Genomic DNA, 13,332 nt, shown 5'->3' on the forward strand with positions numbered 1-13,332 from the left:
TACATCAACCGATTCATTGAAAAGATATGCATCATGAACCAGACATCACTTCTTCTCTCTTGAATACACAAAGGAGCGCTAGGGTGTGTATGAACCTTTTCAATGAAAAACTTTTTTGGTCAAGATTTTGATCTGTTCCTCACACAAAGATATTTTCTGATGTCATAAGACAGTTTTGTGACCGAACTGCCTTTACGTTTATTTATTTATTTATTTTTTTGGAGCTTGACATTCCCCATCCTTATTCACTTGCATTACTTTGAACATATTGGCAAAAATATTTTTAAAGTTTTCTAAGTATTATCCAAAAATGCAAAAATTATTTTGTGTTCCAAAAAGAGAACAGATTTGGAATGACATAATGATGATATTATTTGAGAAAGTTATGACAGCATTTAGATTTTGGTTGAACTATGCCTATAAAATGTACACTACCATTTAAAGGGGCCATAGAATGTATTTACATACAGTAGAAACTGTATTTACCTTGGCATAGTTGAATAATAAGAGTTCTGTACATGGTAATGACATACTGTTAGACTCAAACACCATTGTTTCCTCCTCTTTATGTAAATCTTGTGTGCGCAAAATAAAAATAATCCAAAATTATTTAAAATCTTTCACAATTAAGATAAAGATATTGCTGACCCTAAACTGCAAAATCTGACTTTATTAACTTGTAAATTGTAAAAGTGTAAAAAAGTGTAAAGTCAAAAAATGCTTATAACAGGTGTATCTGGCAACACAGAGGCTGTGACCGCGCCCTCACTCACAACTCAAGCCTCGTTCTCTCCGTCAGCGTCTTAAAGAGATCATTTTTATACCACGGACGTTAAACATTCTTGCAAAATCTCTCGAAATCTGTATCTCCGTCTGATACAGGCTCAAACACATAAGGTTGGATGCCTAATCACTCCGGACAGTAGAGATCTGTTTGCTGTGAGAGCTACTGAAATGAACCACGCTATGAAACAGCCAATCAGAGCAGAGCTCAGCATTATTATTCATAACCCTTCCAAATAAGGTAATAACAGACCATTTAATTCTAGGGACAAATCCTAGGGTTGTAAATGGACATGTAAAACCATTTCTGGAGAATTTTTGCCTTTACCAAAGCCACATAGCTTCTATGTAGATATCAGAGACGAGTTAATATAATATAATATATAATATATATATATATAATATAAAATATTATATCAATGCATTCTATGGCAACTTTAAAAGTTTGGGGTTGGTACGTTTGTTCCAATGTTTTTGAAAGGAGACTCACCAAGCCAGAATTTATTTGACCAAATAAAAACAGTAATATTGTAAAATAATAATTTAATTTAATTTTTACATGACTCCAGCGTTTGATGTCACAAAACAGTTGGGCCATATTTGTTAGGAATGTTTGATTAAAACAAAGAACAGAATTTATTTGAAAATAGAAATATTTTGGGATATTATAAATGTCTTTACTGTGTATTTTCATCAGTTTGTTGAATAAAATGTATTCATTTCTTTAAAAAAGCCAAACTTTTGAAAGGCAGTGTAATACTGGACAAACTTAATGGATTCCTTTTCCAGGCTGCTGTTCACATTACTGATGAGTGGTTTTTTGGGCTGTGTTTGTGTTGTATGCCCATGACCCAGCTATTGGGCTATTGAAAAAGTTTAATTACCCACTTGCGAACAGAAACAACTAAAAAGACAGATGGCCCCTCATACTAACTGGGCTCCCATGTCTTTGGCTACACCAGAAACCTCCTTTTCTCCACATGCCTTAGTGAGCAAGCGAGCGACCCTAACTCCTCCCCCACCCCCTCTGAGCCCACATCAACCTCTGAAATCACTGAGCTGGTCCAGTCGTGGCCTGGCAAGAGGGTGGGGACAGAGTTGGATGACTTGGATGATGATTTCTTATCGGATGATCCATGCTCGGATTTTGAGGAAGAGGAGGAGGGGGAGGATGAGGATGATGATGATGATGATGAGGGAGAGCTCTGCAGAAGCTCCGTCGAAGCTGAGGACCCATTTTACGATCGCTCACCATTGTTCAGTGTAGTAGGAAGGTTGGTGAGGTTTCAGGAGCATGCTGGAAAAAGGAAACTAGCTCTTTCACACTGAGACTGGGTTTTTCCTTTTAAACTGGCTATTGCACTCACACAAACTGTAAGGTGTACACTGTAATGTATATAGAATATGTACACTTAAACTTGGAACATTTTGCTTGCATATACTGATAACGCTTACATTTATACACAAACACATTACTGTCTGTACATCTCTTGAACTATAAAAGTAAATACAAATGTTATTGGCCTACAGTAGAGCTATGAAATAAAAGGACTAGAGACAACGGTCAATTTGAGATTTTTATTTATTTCTTGGAAATTATATAGAGATCTCTGTTGATTTTGGTGTTTGGGTTTATAACGTGGAAAAGAAAGCCTACTTAGAAAAGAAAAACTAAAAATGTAATAATATTTAATTTAATATTCTAAATACACATTTTTTAAATCATATAAAATACATGGTGTCTTGGCATAATATTTATTATTTATTATTATATAACATTATATTATTATATTGTACAATGAATCTGTTTTGTTAAATATGAAAAACATTTTTCATCAAATTAATGTTAATGTGGTGTGATCAAAGATGCTGAAATAAAACAGGAAATAAGATATAGAGGAGACCCCTGCAGACCCTCATGGCTTTGTGTCAAGGTGAAAAAAATCTATTAAAATGTTAAATGATTTGAAATATTTATGAAAAGGTAAAGTTATTTAAGGCTGTAATGGGTTGGTTCAGGTTATGTAATGAGACACACACACACAAAGAAATGTATGAATTAATAATTCATGATGTTTGTCCTAAAATACTTTCCAATAATTATTAAGATATGCATACTTTTTATTTATTGGTTACACCATATGTCATCTTGTGGAAACAATATGAATACATTTCTAAGAATTGAGAGTTTTCTGTTTTAAACAACATTTTTCAAATATTTTTCTTTTATTTGCCTTGGCACCTACTATTTGTCAATGGCCCTTGTGGTAAATCTGTTTGTGACGTTGCTGAGATCTCTTGAGAAGACAAAGACGGGGTCTTTGGTCTGAAGAAAAATCTGTGTAGAAAGTCTCCACTTGATTTCCATCTCATTGCTGTAGGAGAAACCTCTACAATGTTAAAAAGATGTGATTTGTCTTCCCCATGGGAAGAATTCCTGGATTTCAGTCAGCATGTCTGGACTTTACCCCGTCTTCTCCCATTATCATACATTTGACTTTCATCTGATTGCTGCAGACACACACCTTGAGCTTCTGGGTTCCATTTCGGCCAAATGATTGTGATAATTGAAATCAGAATTGGCTGGATGTCAGCGGCACCACCCAGCGCAGCTATGGCTCTCGCATCACGCCAAGGTCTGTGTCCCAGCTTTACATGCACCGCATCACTTCTTCAAAGGGGGCCGTCAGCTTTGAAGTGCTATCTCCAAACACTCATATTAGCTGTTTGTTTTGTGTACCGCAGAAACAAACAAGACCAGATTTCCGTTACATGGCATGAATGTCTGATGAATGAGAAAAGAGCTATTCATCTAATGACTTACTAATTGGTTCCCGTAAATCAGCCGCTTGGTTACTCCGAGAGTTCACATATCTCAAGATGAAAGAGCTGGTTTCTAGCACAGCTGTCTCTCTTCTGGGCATGTGAGATCATATGCCATATTTTTAACCTTTTCTGTGAGATTTTAAATGGAAACCTTTGATGAATTGGCTTACTCTTTTAAGTTGCGCTTGTGCGATGCACTGCACTTTTATTGCAGTATGGCCGCTTCTTTGCAGTACCTTATTTACTTTTATTTACAGTGTCCAGTACTGTTACATTTTATCACATCGTTCACCATTTTTGTCACAAGCATGCTTTTTTGTACCTCACCAAACCCTCTTTTTTGTTCAGCACTTCCGTATCATTTAGTGTCTACACGTGGAGGATGGGCAATGTAGTGCTTGATGGTAGAACCAAAGTTAGGGTCTTTGGATTTTAAATAAACAGTCCTATTTCTGGTTCTGATTATGGATTATCCAAATCCAAATACCCTAATCATTCACTCAAAAACAGACTGAATCACAAACGCTCTTTTGACACATATAATGAAGTCCTAACCTTTGAGACCACTAGGAAAAATGTTGTACATTTTTAATGAGCAAATAATGTTAGCAGTACAATAATTTGAGCGAAAGGGTGAGTTGAGCAATTAACATTATTTTCAGAAAGTTTAGTTACAAAACATCTTGTGTGGAAGCAAGAAAACTAGTCCTTTTATACAAAATTTACTTTTATTCAGTGTTACCTGCGGTAGAAATAGTATTGAATCTTAAGTATTTATTTATTTTTATTTCTATATTTTATTTACACTACTGTTCAAAGGTTAGAGTCGGGAAGATATTTTATTGTTTTTGAAAGAACGTGTGCTCACCACCAGAGCTGCATTTATTTGATCTAAAATACATAAAACAATTAATTTCAATTAAAATAACGTTTTTCTCTTTGTATAATGTATTTAAAATCTAATTTATTCTTGAGATTGCAAAGCTGGATTTTCCACAGATGTTACTCCAGTCTGCAGTGTCTCGTGATCCTTCAGAAATCATTCTACAACTTTAGAGCTGTAGTGTACATTATATTTCCCAGAATCCTTAACCTTTCTTCATTTTGTAGTTTTAAAAGAACAGTAATCCTCACTTTTCAACGTGGTCTCGGATTTCACTTCACTTCAATCCCATGCTCCTTAAACTAACCCAAAATCTTGTAAAAAATACTCACACCTTCCTGTTGTATATATCATGTACCCTGATCTGTGAGGAATGATCATGTCCAGGGCCACAGCAGTGCCTGCTTGTGTCTGTATGCCGCTGTATGTTATGTTTGTCCTGTTTGCTTTACAGTCGATCCCTTGGAAACACATTTTCTTCTTCCCTCTCTCCTTTAGGGCATTTGTGTATTTGAGTAATCTGCTCTATCCTGTGCCCTTGGTCCATCGGGTTGCCATAGTTAATGAGAAGGGAGAGGTCAAAGGTTTCCTCAGAGTAGCTGTACAGGCAATATCAGGTAAGATTAGGACTGCAAGTGTCTTTCAGAACCTACCGGTGAGTAGAGGGACACAAATTTTAATGTATCTTTTTATTGTCTAGTATCAAAATGATGAATCATTTTAAATGAATGGTGTTTTTAAAGATTAATTTCAAGTTTGATGATAGGAGTAATGCAAATTTAATTTCAGGGGAAATAAACATGCACCATTAAATATTCAACAAAAAAAAAAAATGTTTATATCTGTAGATGCATCTTTAGTTTAAAGGGAAATAATTGTATTTGTTGTTAGAGAATGTGTTTAGACCAGAGGGATATAGGTGTACAGAATGAAGGGCAAGCTGTGTGTGACTTCTTGAGGAAGTGATGTGAAGGTGCTCTGGTTTTTCCTCCAGCCGATGAAGAGGCACCAGACTACGGCTCTGGTGTCCGACAGTCAGGCACCGCCAAGATTTCTTTTGAAGACCAGCAGTTTGAGAAGGTATTAACATTATAACACTTATAAAGAAGCAATTTCACAGAAAGGGTAGACCAAGCTGGCCAGCTTAAATTACAATGCTAGTCCAGGCTGCTTTTTACAGGCTTTAATGGTTTTTTCATGTTAAGCTGGTTGACCAGTATGATAATAGCATTTTAAAGATGCTGAGAACCAGTATTCAGAACACAACGCAGTTCATATGGTCCTATAAAAGTGTAATTTAATTAAATTATTGAAAATAATGAAATAGTAAAAAGTCATGGACATTTGTATAGCCAATATGATTTTTTTTTTTTTAGTTAATCTAGTTGTTTTTTTGTGGATTTTCAATAAAAAAAATGTTTTCTCAAAATTCTATTCTTAAATTATAGTAAAGTCATGGAAAAAAAACAAACATGTAAATTGATTGGCCAAAAGTGTGAGGACCATAACAGCCTACACTTGTGACCAGCTGAGCTGATCTTGTCTTACTTACGTCAAGTGTTTCTCTTTCCTGTTGAGCAGTTCCAGTCAGAGTCCTGTCCTTCTGGTCTTTCACATGCTGCTGTCTCTCAGGAAGAGCTGCGAATTGTGGAGGGTGAGGGCCAAAATGCAGAGATGGGACTGTCAGCAGATGAGGTCAACAATAATACCTGTCTAGGTAAGAAACATATTAACTGATGTTTGGGATTGGTATTGTTTTTAAATGTCTTATGCTCGCCAAGGCTACAATAATTTCACCAAAAACACAGTAAAAACTGTAATTTAACTTCTTATTAAAAATAATTTCTTATCACAGTTATATTTAATATTTTTACAGCTTAATATTTTTTTTTTAGAAACCATGATTTTTTTTTAAGTAAAATTATTGTCTTTAATGATTCTTTTGATCAATTATTTGTTTTATTTATTTTTTTTGCTGAATAAAAGTATTCATGTTAGTCTGTGTAAGTAAAAACATAACCTTTGAGTTTGTGTTACTAAAGTCTGCATTTATATGCCAGCTCATATCAGCTATCCCATGGAGCTTTCATATTTCTTTGACTTGACATCTTTTCATTCGTGTGCTTTTCATAGCTAACCCAGAGGAGCTGGCCAGCCCTGTCAAAACTGGTCTTGACGGCATACTGGACGGAGCTCTGGATCACTTGAGGATTGGAGAAGTCTTTACATTCAGAGTTACTGTGCTGCAGGCATCAAGTATATCCGCAGAATACGCAGATATATTCTGCCAGTTCAAGTACGTGCCTCTGTTCTTTTCTGAAGTCTGTTTTCACTAGCGGACATTTGTCATTGTACTGAATCTAATTTACTTATATTAAACTTCTCGTTTGTAGTTTTATTCACAGGCACGATGAAGCGTTTTCCACAGAGCCATTGAAGAACACAGGACGTGGTCCACCTCTTGGCTTCTATCATGTGCAAAATGTGAGCTTTACACTAAAACACACAGTACCATGTCACACTGATTTTATTAGACTGAGGGTAAACACTTGTTTCTCTGACGTTTCAGATTGCTGTGGAAGTGACTAAGTCTTTTATAGAGTACATAAAGACTCAGCCAATCGTGTTTGAAGTGTTTGGACATTACCAAAAGCAGGCTTTCCCTCCGCTCTGCAAAGATCTCATTAGGTAGATCCTGGCTATATATTTATTATTTCCAACTCTGATTAATACCTGCTACATATGTCAGGATTTATCTGTCAAATATACTGTAATGACAGTCAGATCTTTCTTTTTTTCAGCCCGCTGCGCCCATGCAGACGACAGTTCCCAAGAGTCATGCCTCTTTCCAAACCAGGTGAGGGTTGTGAATATTTATGACCATATTTTATGACCATCAAAATGCTATTTGTTCTTTAAATGGGACATCAGATGCCTATTTTCCACAAGTTGGTTTGATTCTTTAGGGTCTTCATTGAAAAGCATACTTTTTTTTCTTTTTCTCAGTGGTAATGTTAAACAACACAATTTTTACTCTACAGTGAGTCGTTTTGGTGCATGTCCCTTTAAATGCTAATGAGCTCTGCTCACCCCGCCCCTCTCTTCCATGAGGTGACCAGTAGTTCTCATGATACTGTTAACTTTAGCTGCATTCGTCACAGAACTTGCTAACTAGCACATAATTAGGAAAGGTGAATTGCAAAAATTCATGAAATAAAAAAACTTATACTTATTTCTCCTATAGGTGAAGCTGGATCACAAATGATTTGCTCGAACCACAGACACATTTAAGTAAATTGGGAGGCATTCTTATCACTATATGGTGGTTGTGTAAGCACACTGCCAAGCAAATACACATTTTTGTTTGAACACCATGTAAAAGTAAATTTTGCATCTGATGACCCCTTTAATGTCCCCTGCCAAATTACAGGCTGAAGCTGTTTAGCACATATTCTTGGCTTCGTCCTTTGTGTTGCCTGTTTTATGTTGCTGTTTGGGGTCCATGTGCCCATGTCACAGTTTTATGTTGTTGGTGGTGGGTGTAGCAGCAGATAATGACACCCCTCCTGATCGGGAGAAGAACCTGGAGCTGATTCGCTTCCTGCTGCCAGAGGTCTTCAATGGGACTCTGGTGGACTCGCTGTCAAGCCACGCCCTCAGTGCAGCAGGCGTGGCTGTTTCCTACCTCCTTGAGGGGGAGGAGCAAGCCAGACTGCCGGCCCCGCCCTTGTCTATCTGTTCAGTAATAAAAGCACAGAAGCCGGGTCTGTAATGGTTCTGAGTGCCTAAGGCCAAATGATGTCCCTGAAACTGAACCTCTGGTCTGTCTTATGCATGTACAATATAATACAATATAATATATAATATAATATAATTTGGTGATTAAGAAACGTATTATCGTGTGGGAAACATTTGTGCTGCTGGTAAATTTTCATTATTTTTTTTTTTTTTTTTGATGAATAGAAAGTTGAAAAGCAAAGCATTTATTTGAAATAGACTTAGAAATATTAGAAATAGTCTTTAGAAATATTTCTTGAGCACCAAATCAGAATATTAGAATCATTTCTGAATGATCACGTTACACTGAAGACTGGAGTAATGGCTGCTGAAAATTCAGCTTTGTCGTCCCAAGAATAAATTACATTTTATAATATATTAAATAAAAAAAAAACTGTATTAACAAATAAATACAGCATTGAGTAAGTATGAGAGACAATCTTGAAGAACTTTATTATTCCAAAGTTTTGACCTTAATTGTAAATTATTCCAAAATATACTTGGAATGTTTTAAATCGAAAAATAGGTGTTGTTTAGATAAAGTGTCCTCTCATTTTGCCCATTTGACTGGGAGTCACACAAACTCCCTGCATTGACAGACTGAAGGACTCTTTGTTCCAGGGACTGTGTTTGGGCCTGTTAATACTGTGTGTGGGTGTCTGTCTTTTTCTCTCCCTCAGCCTCTCCATACAAACCTCATCAAGCAGATGGACAATTCTAGCCTTTATCTCTGACATCAGTCACCAGAAATAAACTGATGAATACTACTGGAATAAGAATGAATCAGTGCATGAGTAAAACTGGTTGTTCTGTCACTTGAAACTGTGCTTGATGATGCAGTGGTCCCTAAAACTCTGTGTTATTCGTTTTGCGTCATTATAGGTTATTTTTTATTCGATTCTTTTGACGGATCATATTTACTGGTTTGTCTTACAGAAAGACAAAAATGAAATCAAACAAATGTGGTTTTCTAATTCAACTCACTTACTCAATAGCCATCATTTGAATTCAGAAGCTATAACTTGAATTCATGCCATAACTTTGTTTTTTTTTGTTTTGTTTTTTTTATGTTTGACAGCCCTAGTCCTTGTTAATTTACATTTACATGGAGAAAAAAAGTGGCCAGAATATTCTTCACAAATGCCCTTTTTATGTTCCAACGAAGAAGCATTTTATTTGAGCAGACGTTTAGGGATCACTGTCATTCACATGACTTTATTCATCTTAACAGCAGTGTGCCTTTACATCGGACCCCTGATCTCCCACTCCTGCTCCTCTCTAACTGTGCTCTATTTCTCCTCTGATACTGTGATCCATATCTTTCTCTCTACCTGTGGAACTCTAGCATCCCTCTCATCTGCCACTGAATTATTATATCCTTTGGTCTAGGATTAACTCAATATTGATTCGACTCTCTTTCTCATTCTGTCTTTCTCTGTTTCCCGTATAGTTCCTGCCACTAAACTGACAGCTCTCACCCGACCCACGGCAGGACCCTGCCACTGTAAATACGACCTGATGGTCTTCTTTGAAATCTGTGAGCTAGAGGCCAATGGAGAGTAAGTGTCTTTTCACTTCAAATTGCCGTCTGAGTAGAATAGACTTTAAAATCGATTACTGGGGCTTGTGAAGGTGATTGAATAAATTTGTCATATGGTGCCTTATATGAAAAGAGTCTAACATGTCTAAGAAAGATCAGTTATTTTACAAACTATTTAATTAAAAATAAATAACTATTGTATAGTGGTTAAAAAAAATCTATTGGTTTTTTAAATCCTTGTACATGCTGTGTACAGTTTCTATTTTAAGGAAACTGTGACAGTGCTGGTTATTGTACAGTATTTGACACATACCTCTTTCTTCCAGCTATATCCCAGCCGTAGTGGACCACCGGGTAGGCATGCCATGCCATGGCACATTCATGTTACATCAGGTACTCTTCTTTTTCCTATTTTCTATCCATTTCCCTTTCCCTTTTCTCATACAGTTTTTTATTTTAACATTAAAGTATTAAAGTAAAAAATGATTATCTAATAACATAAAATAATTCAACATTTACATAACAGGGCATTCAAAGGAGAGTCACAGTCACCATAGTACACGAGTCAGGACGAGATATTGAGTGGAAGGAGGTGCGAGAGCTGGTTGTAGGTGAGTTTGGCCTCAAAATGAAAAGCTTATGTGTAAACTAGAGCAAAATTTGATCATATTTTACAAATGGGATGCATTTTTGTTTAAAAAGGGCGCATCCGGAACACGCCTGAAGCAGATGAGACAATCATCGACCCCAATATTCTCTCTCTCAACATCCTGTCTGCAGGATATATCCGACCCGCACAAGATGACAGGTACGTTCCTAACCCTAATGTGTATTTCAAGACACCCGAAAGCAGTTTGGCAGTTTACAAATTGTCATCTGACTTTAACACTAAACACAAGACATCTTGAAAAATATGCTTGTCATTTTATATTCAAGAACACTCCCATAAGGGAGTTTTATTCTTCTGTCACAAAGCCTTTTTTTTTCTTCACACTCAGTAGCAGATTTTCTTCACTTTGGCTGTTTCCCACTACACTCTTTTTAAAACCAGGCCCCATTTTAGTGATTGCTGTACTTAAAACGACTCTCTGCTCAGCCTTGGCTCATGATCTGAGAGCTGGAGCCAAGCCTGTGACAAACAGTTCTCTGCACAACTTTAAAGAGATGAGTTTTTGCCAAATAGCAATGAGTCAGTGAAGCAAACCTTCAAAACAGCTCTTAAAGGCCTGTCTCAAAGGAGTGATTCAGAATCAAACAGCACAGCCACGGTGCCAGCCTTCGATAAAGACAAGAAGTATATTCACACTTTTATGTTTCGTTGCACAAACATGCCATAACTTGCTGCATAGTTGTGTTGGCTGACAACTGGCACATCCTAGTATTGCCATATTGAGGCTTTTAAGATTCACGAGAGGGTGCACATTACATGGGGTTTGGGAGAGTCTGATTTTCCAGTTAAAAGGGAACCAAAAAGAAGTCAAAACAAGAAAACTACACTACCATTCAAAAGTGCCATTCAGAAGGGTCTAAATGATTTAAAAAAAAAAAAGTTTTTTAAAGATAACAAGGCTGAATTATTTGATCTGAATTATTTAACTGTTTTCTATTTTAATATATGTCAAAGCTGAATTTTCATTGGCCATTACTTCAGTCTTTTGTCTTGGTGTTAGTTTAAAAAAAAAAAAAAAAAAAATTCTAGGACAGTTTAAAACAACAGCATTTTATTGAAACAGATTTTTTATGACTTTATGAATGTCTTTACTGTTAATATTGATACATCCTTGTTAAAATATACATATATGCATTTTTTAATTGTAGTGTAAATAAACTGGGGGGAAAATTATTTTTAAATGATAGCATAATTAAACTGTTTTAATTTGACATATTACATGTTTCTTTAGCTTTTAATTGAGCTCTTGTCGTTACAGTATAAAAACCTAACCTGAAAAGCTGCTTAATAGTTTTTTTTTTTACACAAAATTTTACACAATTAAAACCAATCTAAAAATGATAATGAGATTGTAGGTTACTGAAAACGAAATGGTTAGCATTTGGCTAGCTATGGTCGTAGCTCCAAACAACTTGTTTTGTGCCAAAAATAATAATAATAATAATAAATTTTCTCACTGATTTATGCACTCTCTGAGAAACAAAAAAGGTACAAAATCTTCCATTGGGGCATTACACTTTTGTACCTTTTAGATAATATGCACAATTTAGGTAGGAATACAGTATACCAATATGGACCTTTTAGGTACAAAGGTGTGCCTTTTGAAAAGCATTGGTACCTTTATTTCTGAGAGTGATGGTACACAGATATAATAAGCCTTGATGCTTAAAATATTTTAATGTGACTTCTCAACACATATTTTTAATGCATCGCTTGATTGACAAACCAATCCATGCAACTGCTCTTTTTCTGTTTTATAAAACTTATAACAATCATTTCCTCTCCCACTGCATGTAAGACACAATGTGGTTTTATTATCCTTGATGAAGGAGGTCACACTTTATTGAACCAACAATCTGAACATATTAATGAACTTTTTTCAGAAAGACAGGGAAATTGTTCTCTAGTTCACCTCCTTGCTGGCTGTGCAAGTCTTCCCATCGGATGGATGCTGGTCTGCATTTGTGTCCATTCTCATTTGTTCATTCCATTCACTCTGTCCACACTCCACTGCTCAGACTCAACTACCCGCTCACTGAACCACACAGTGGATCGAGTTCTTGGCATCTCTGCTAGTCACCATCACGTAGTTCTGATCTGCATGTGAAGACTTATTTCAGAAGAATGTTTACCATTTAAAATCACGAGAAGCTAATTTATTAACACTTCACTAATCAGACCCATCATTAACATTCTCTCATCATGATAGTCACTGTAAACAAAAGGTCACGTTTCTCATGTCATGTTAGTAGCCAACCAAAGCATGTTGTCATCTGCAATGCATTACTTGGACTTTACCTTAGATGGGCATCAGATATCAGCATCCAGACTTTGCAAACATGAAATAAAGTCAGAATCTTTTAGATATATTATCAGATTTGTTCACCTGCACCCTACTGAAACAAAACACCGTAAAATAGTCATTCAAACCTTCCGTTGCAAGCAGCAGTGACCTCCTCTCCTGCGATTCCTTACTAGATGTTCCACACTCCCTATAAATCATCAGAGCTGGATTCATGCACCGATGCAAAGGAACAGGGACAAAAAATGTGAAAGGAGAGTTGTGCAGAGGTCTTGACAGCCACATTATATTTAAATAACTGGAAACAAGCTGCTGGGCCTCCACACAAGATTTTCTGATATTTCTCTAGTCCACTAACATAATGTTGTTTTGTGTTTTTCCAGACAGTTTCTTGATTCGGACATGCCTAGGTATATTACCTTCAAATCCCTTTCCTCTCACACATACAAACACACACACACACACACACACACACACATAATGTGTATTTTTTCATCCTTGTATTTATATGGCCATCTGTCCAATCAACCTCCATCGTTCTTTGCATCATT

At 36.2% G+C, this 13,332-nt stretch overlaps 1 protein-coding gene across 11 annotated transcripts in view; it reads left to right on the plus strand.

Annotated features, from left to right (window-relative positions):
• kif1aa (kinesin family member 1Aa) overlaps nt 1–13,332 on the plus strand; it is a 56,473-nt gene that overhangs the window by 31,299 nt on the left and 11,842 nt on the right. For 4 of the 11 annotated variants that reach the window (XM_026263903.1, XM_026263917.1, XM_026263916.1 and 1 more), the window contains 13 exons: nt 1,746–2,057; nt 4,991–5,109; nt 5,487–5,572; nt 6,074–6,209; nt 6,626–6,788; nt 6,886–6,976; nt 7,062–7,180; nt 7,294–7,349; nt 9,720–9,828; nt 10,136–10,202; nt 10,336–10,420; nt 10,512–10,617; nt 13,165–13,191. In XM_026263903.1, the coding sequence (XP_026119688.1) occupies nt 1,746–2,057; nt 4,991–5,109; nt 5,487–5,572; nt 6,074–6,209; nt 6,626–6,788; nt 6,886–6,976; nt 7,062–7,180; nt 7,294–7,349; nt 9,720–9,828; nt 10,136–10,202; nt 10,336–10,420; nt 10,512–10,617; nt 13,165–13,191 (1,476 nt within the window). The remainder of the gene's footprint in view (nt 1–1,745; nt 2,058–4,990; nt 5,110–5,486; nt 5,573–6,073; nt 6,210–6,625; nt 6,789–6,885; nt 6,977–7,061; nt 7,181–7,293; nt 7,350–9,719; nt 9,829–10,135; nt 10,203–10,335; nt 10,421–10,511; nt 10,618–13,164; nt 13,192–13,332) is intronic. The other 7 variants (XM_026263919.1, XM_026263926.1, XM_026263931.1 and 4 more) reach the window with 4 other exon arrangements.

This window comes from Carassius auratus, chromosome 6, assembly GCF_003368295.1.
Source record: "Carassius auratus strain Wakin chromosome 6, ASM336829v1, whole genome shotgun sequence".
NCBI lineage: Eukaryota > Metazoa > Chordata > Actinopteri > Cypriniformes > Cyprinidae > Carassius > Carassius auratus.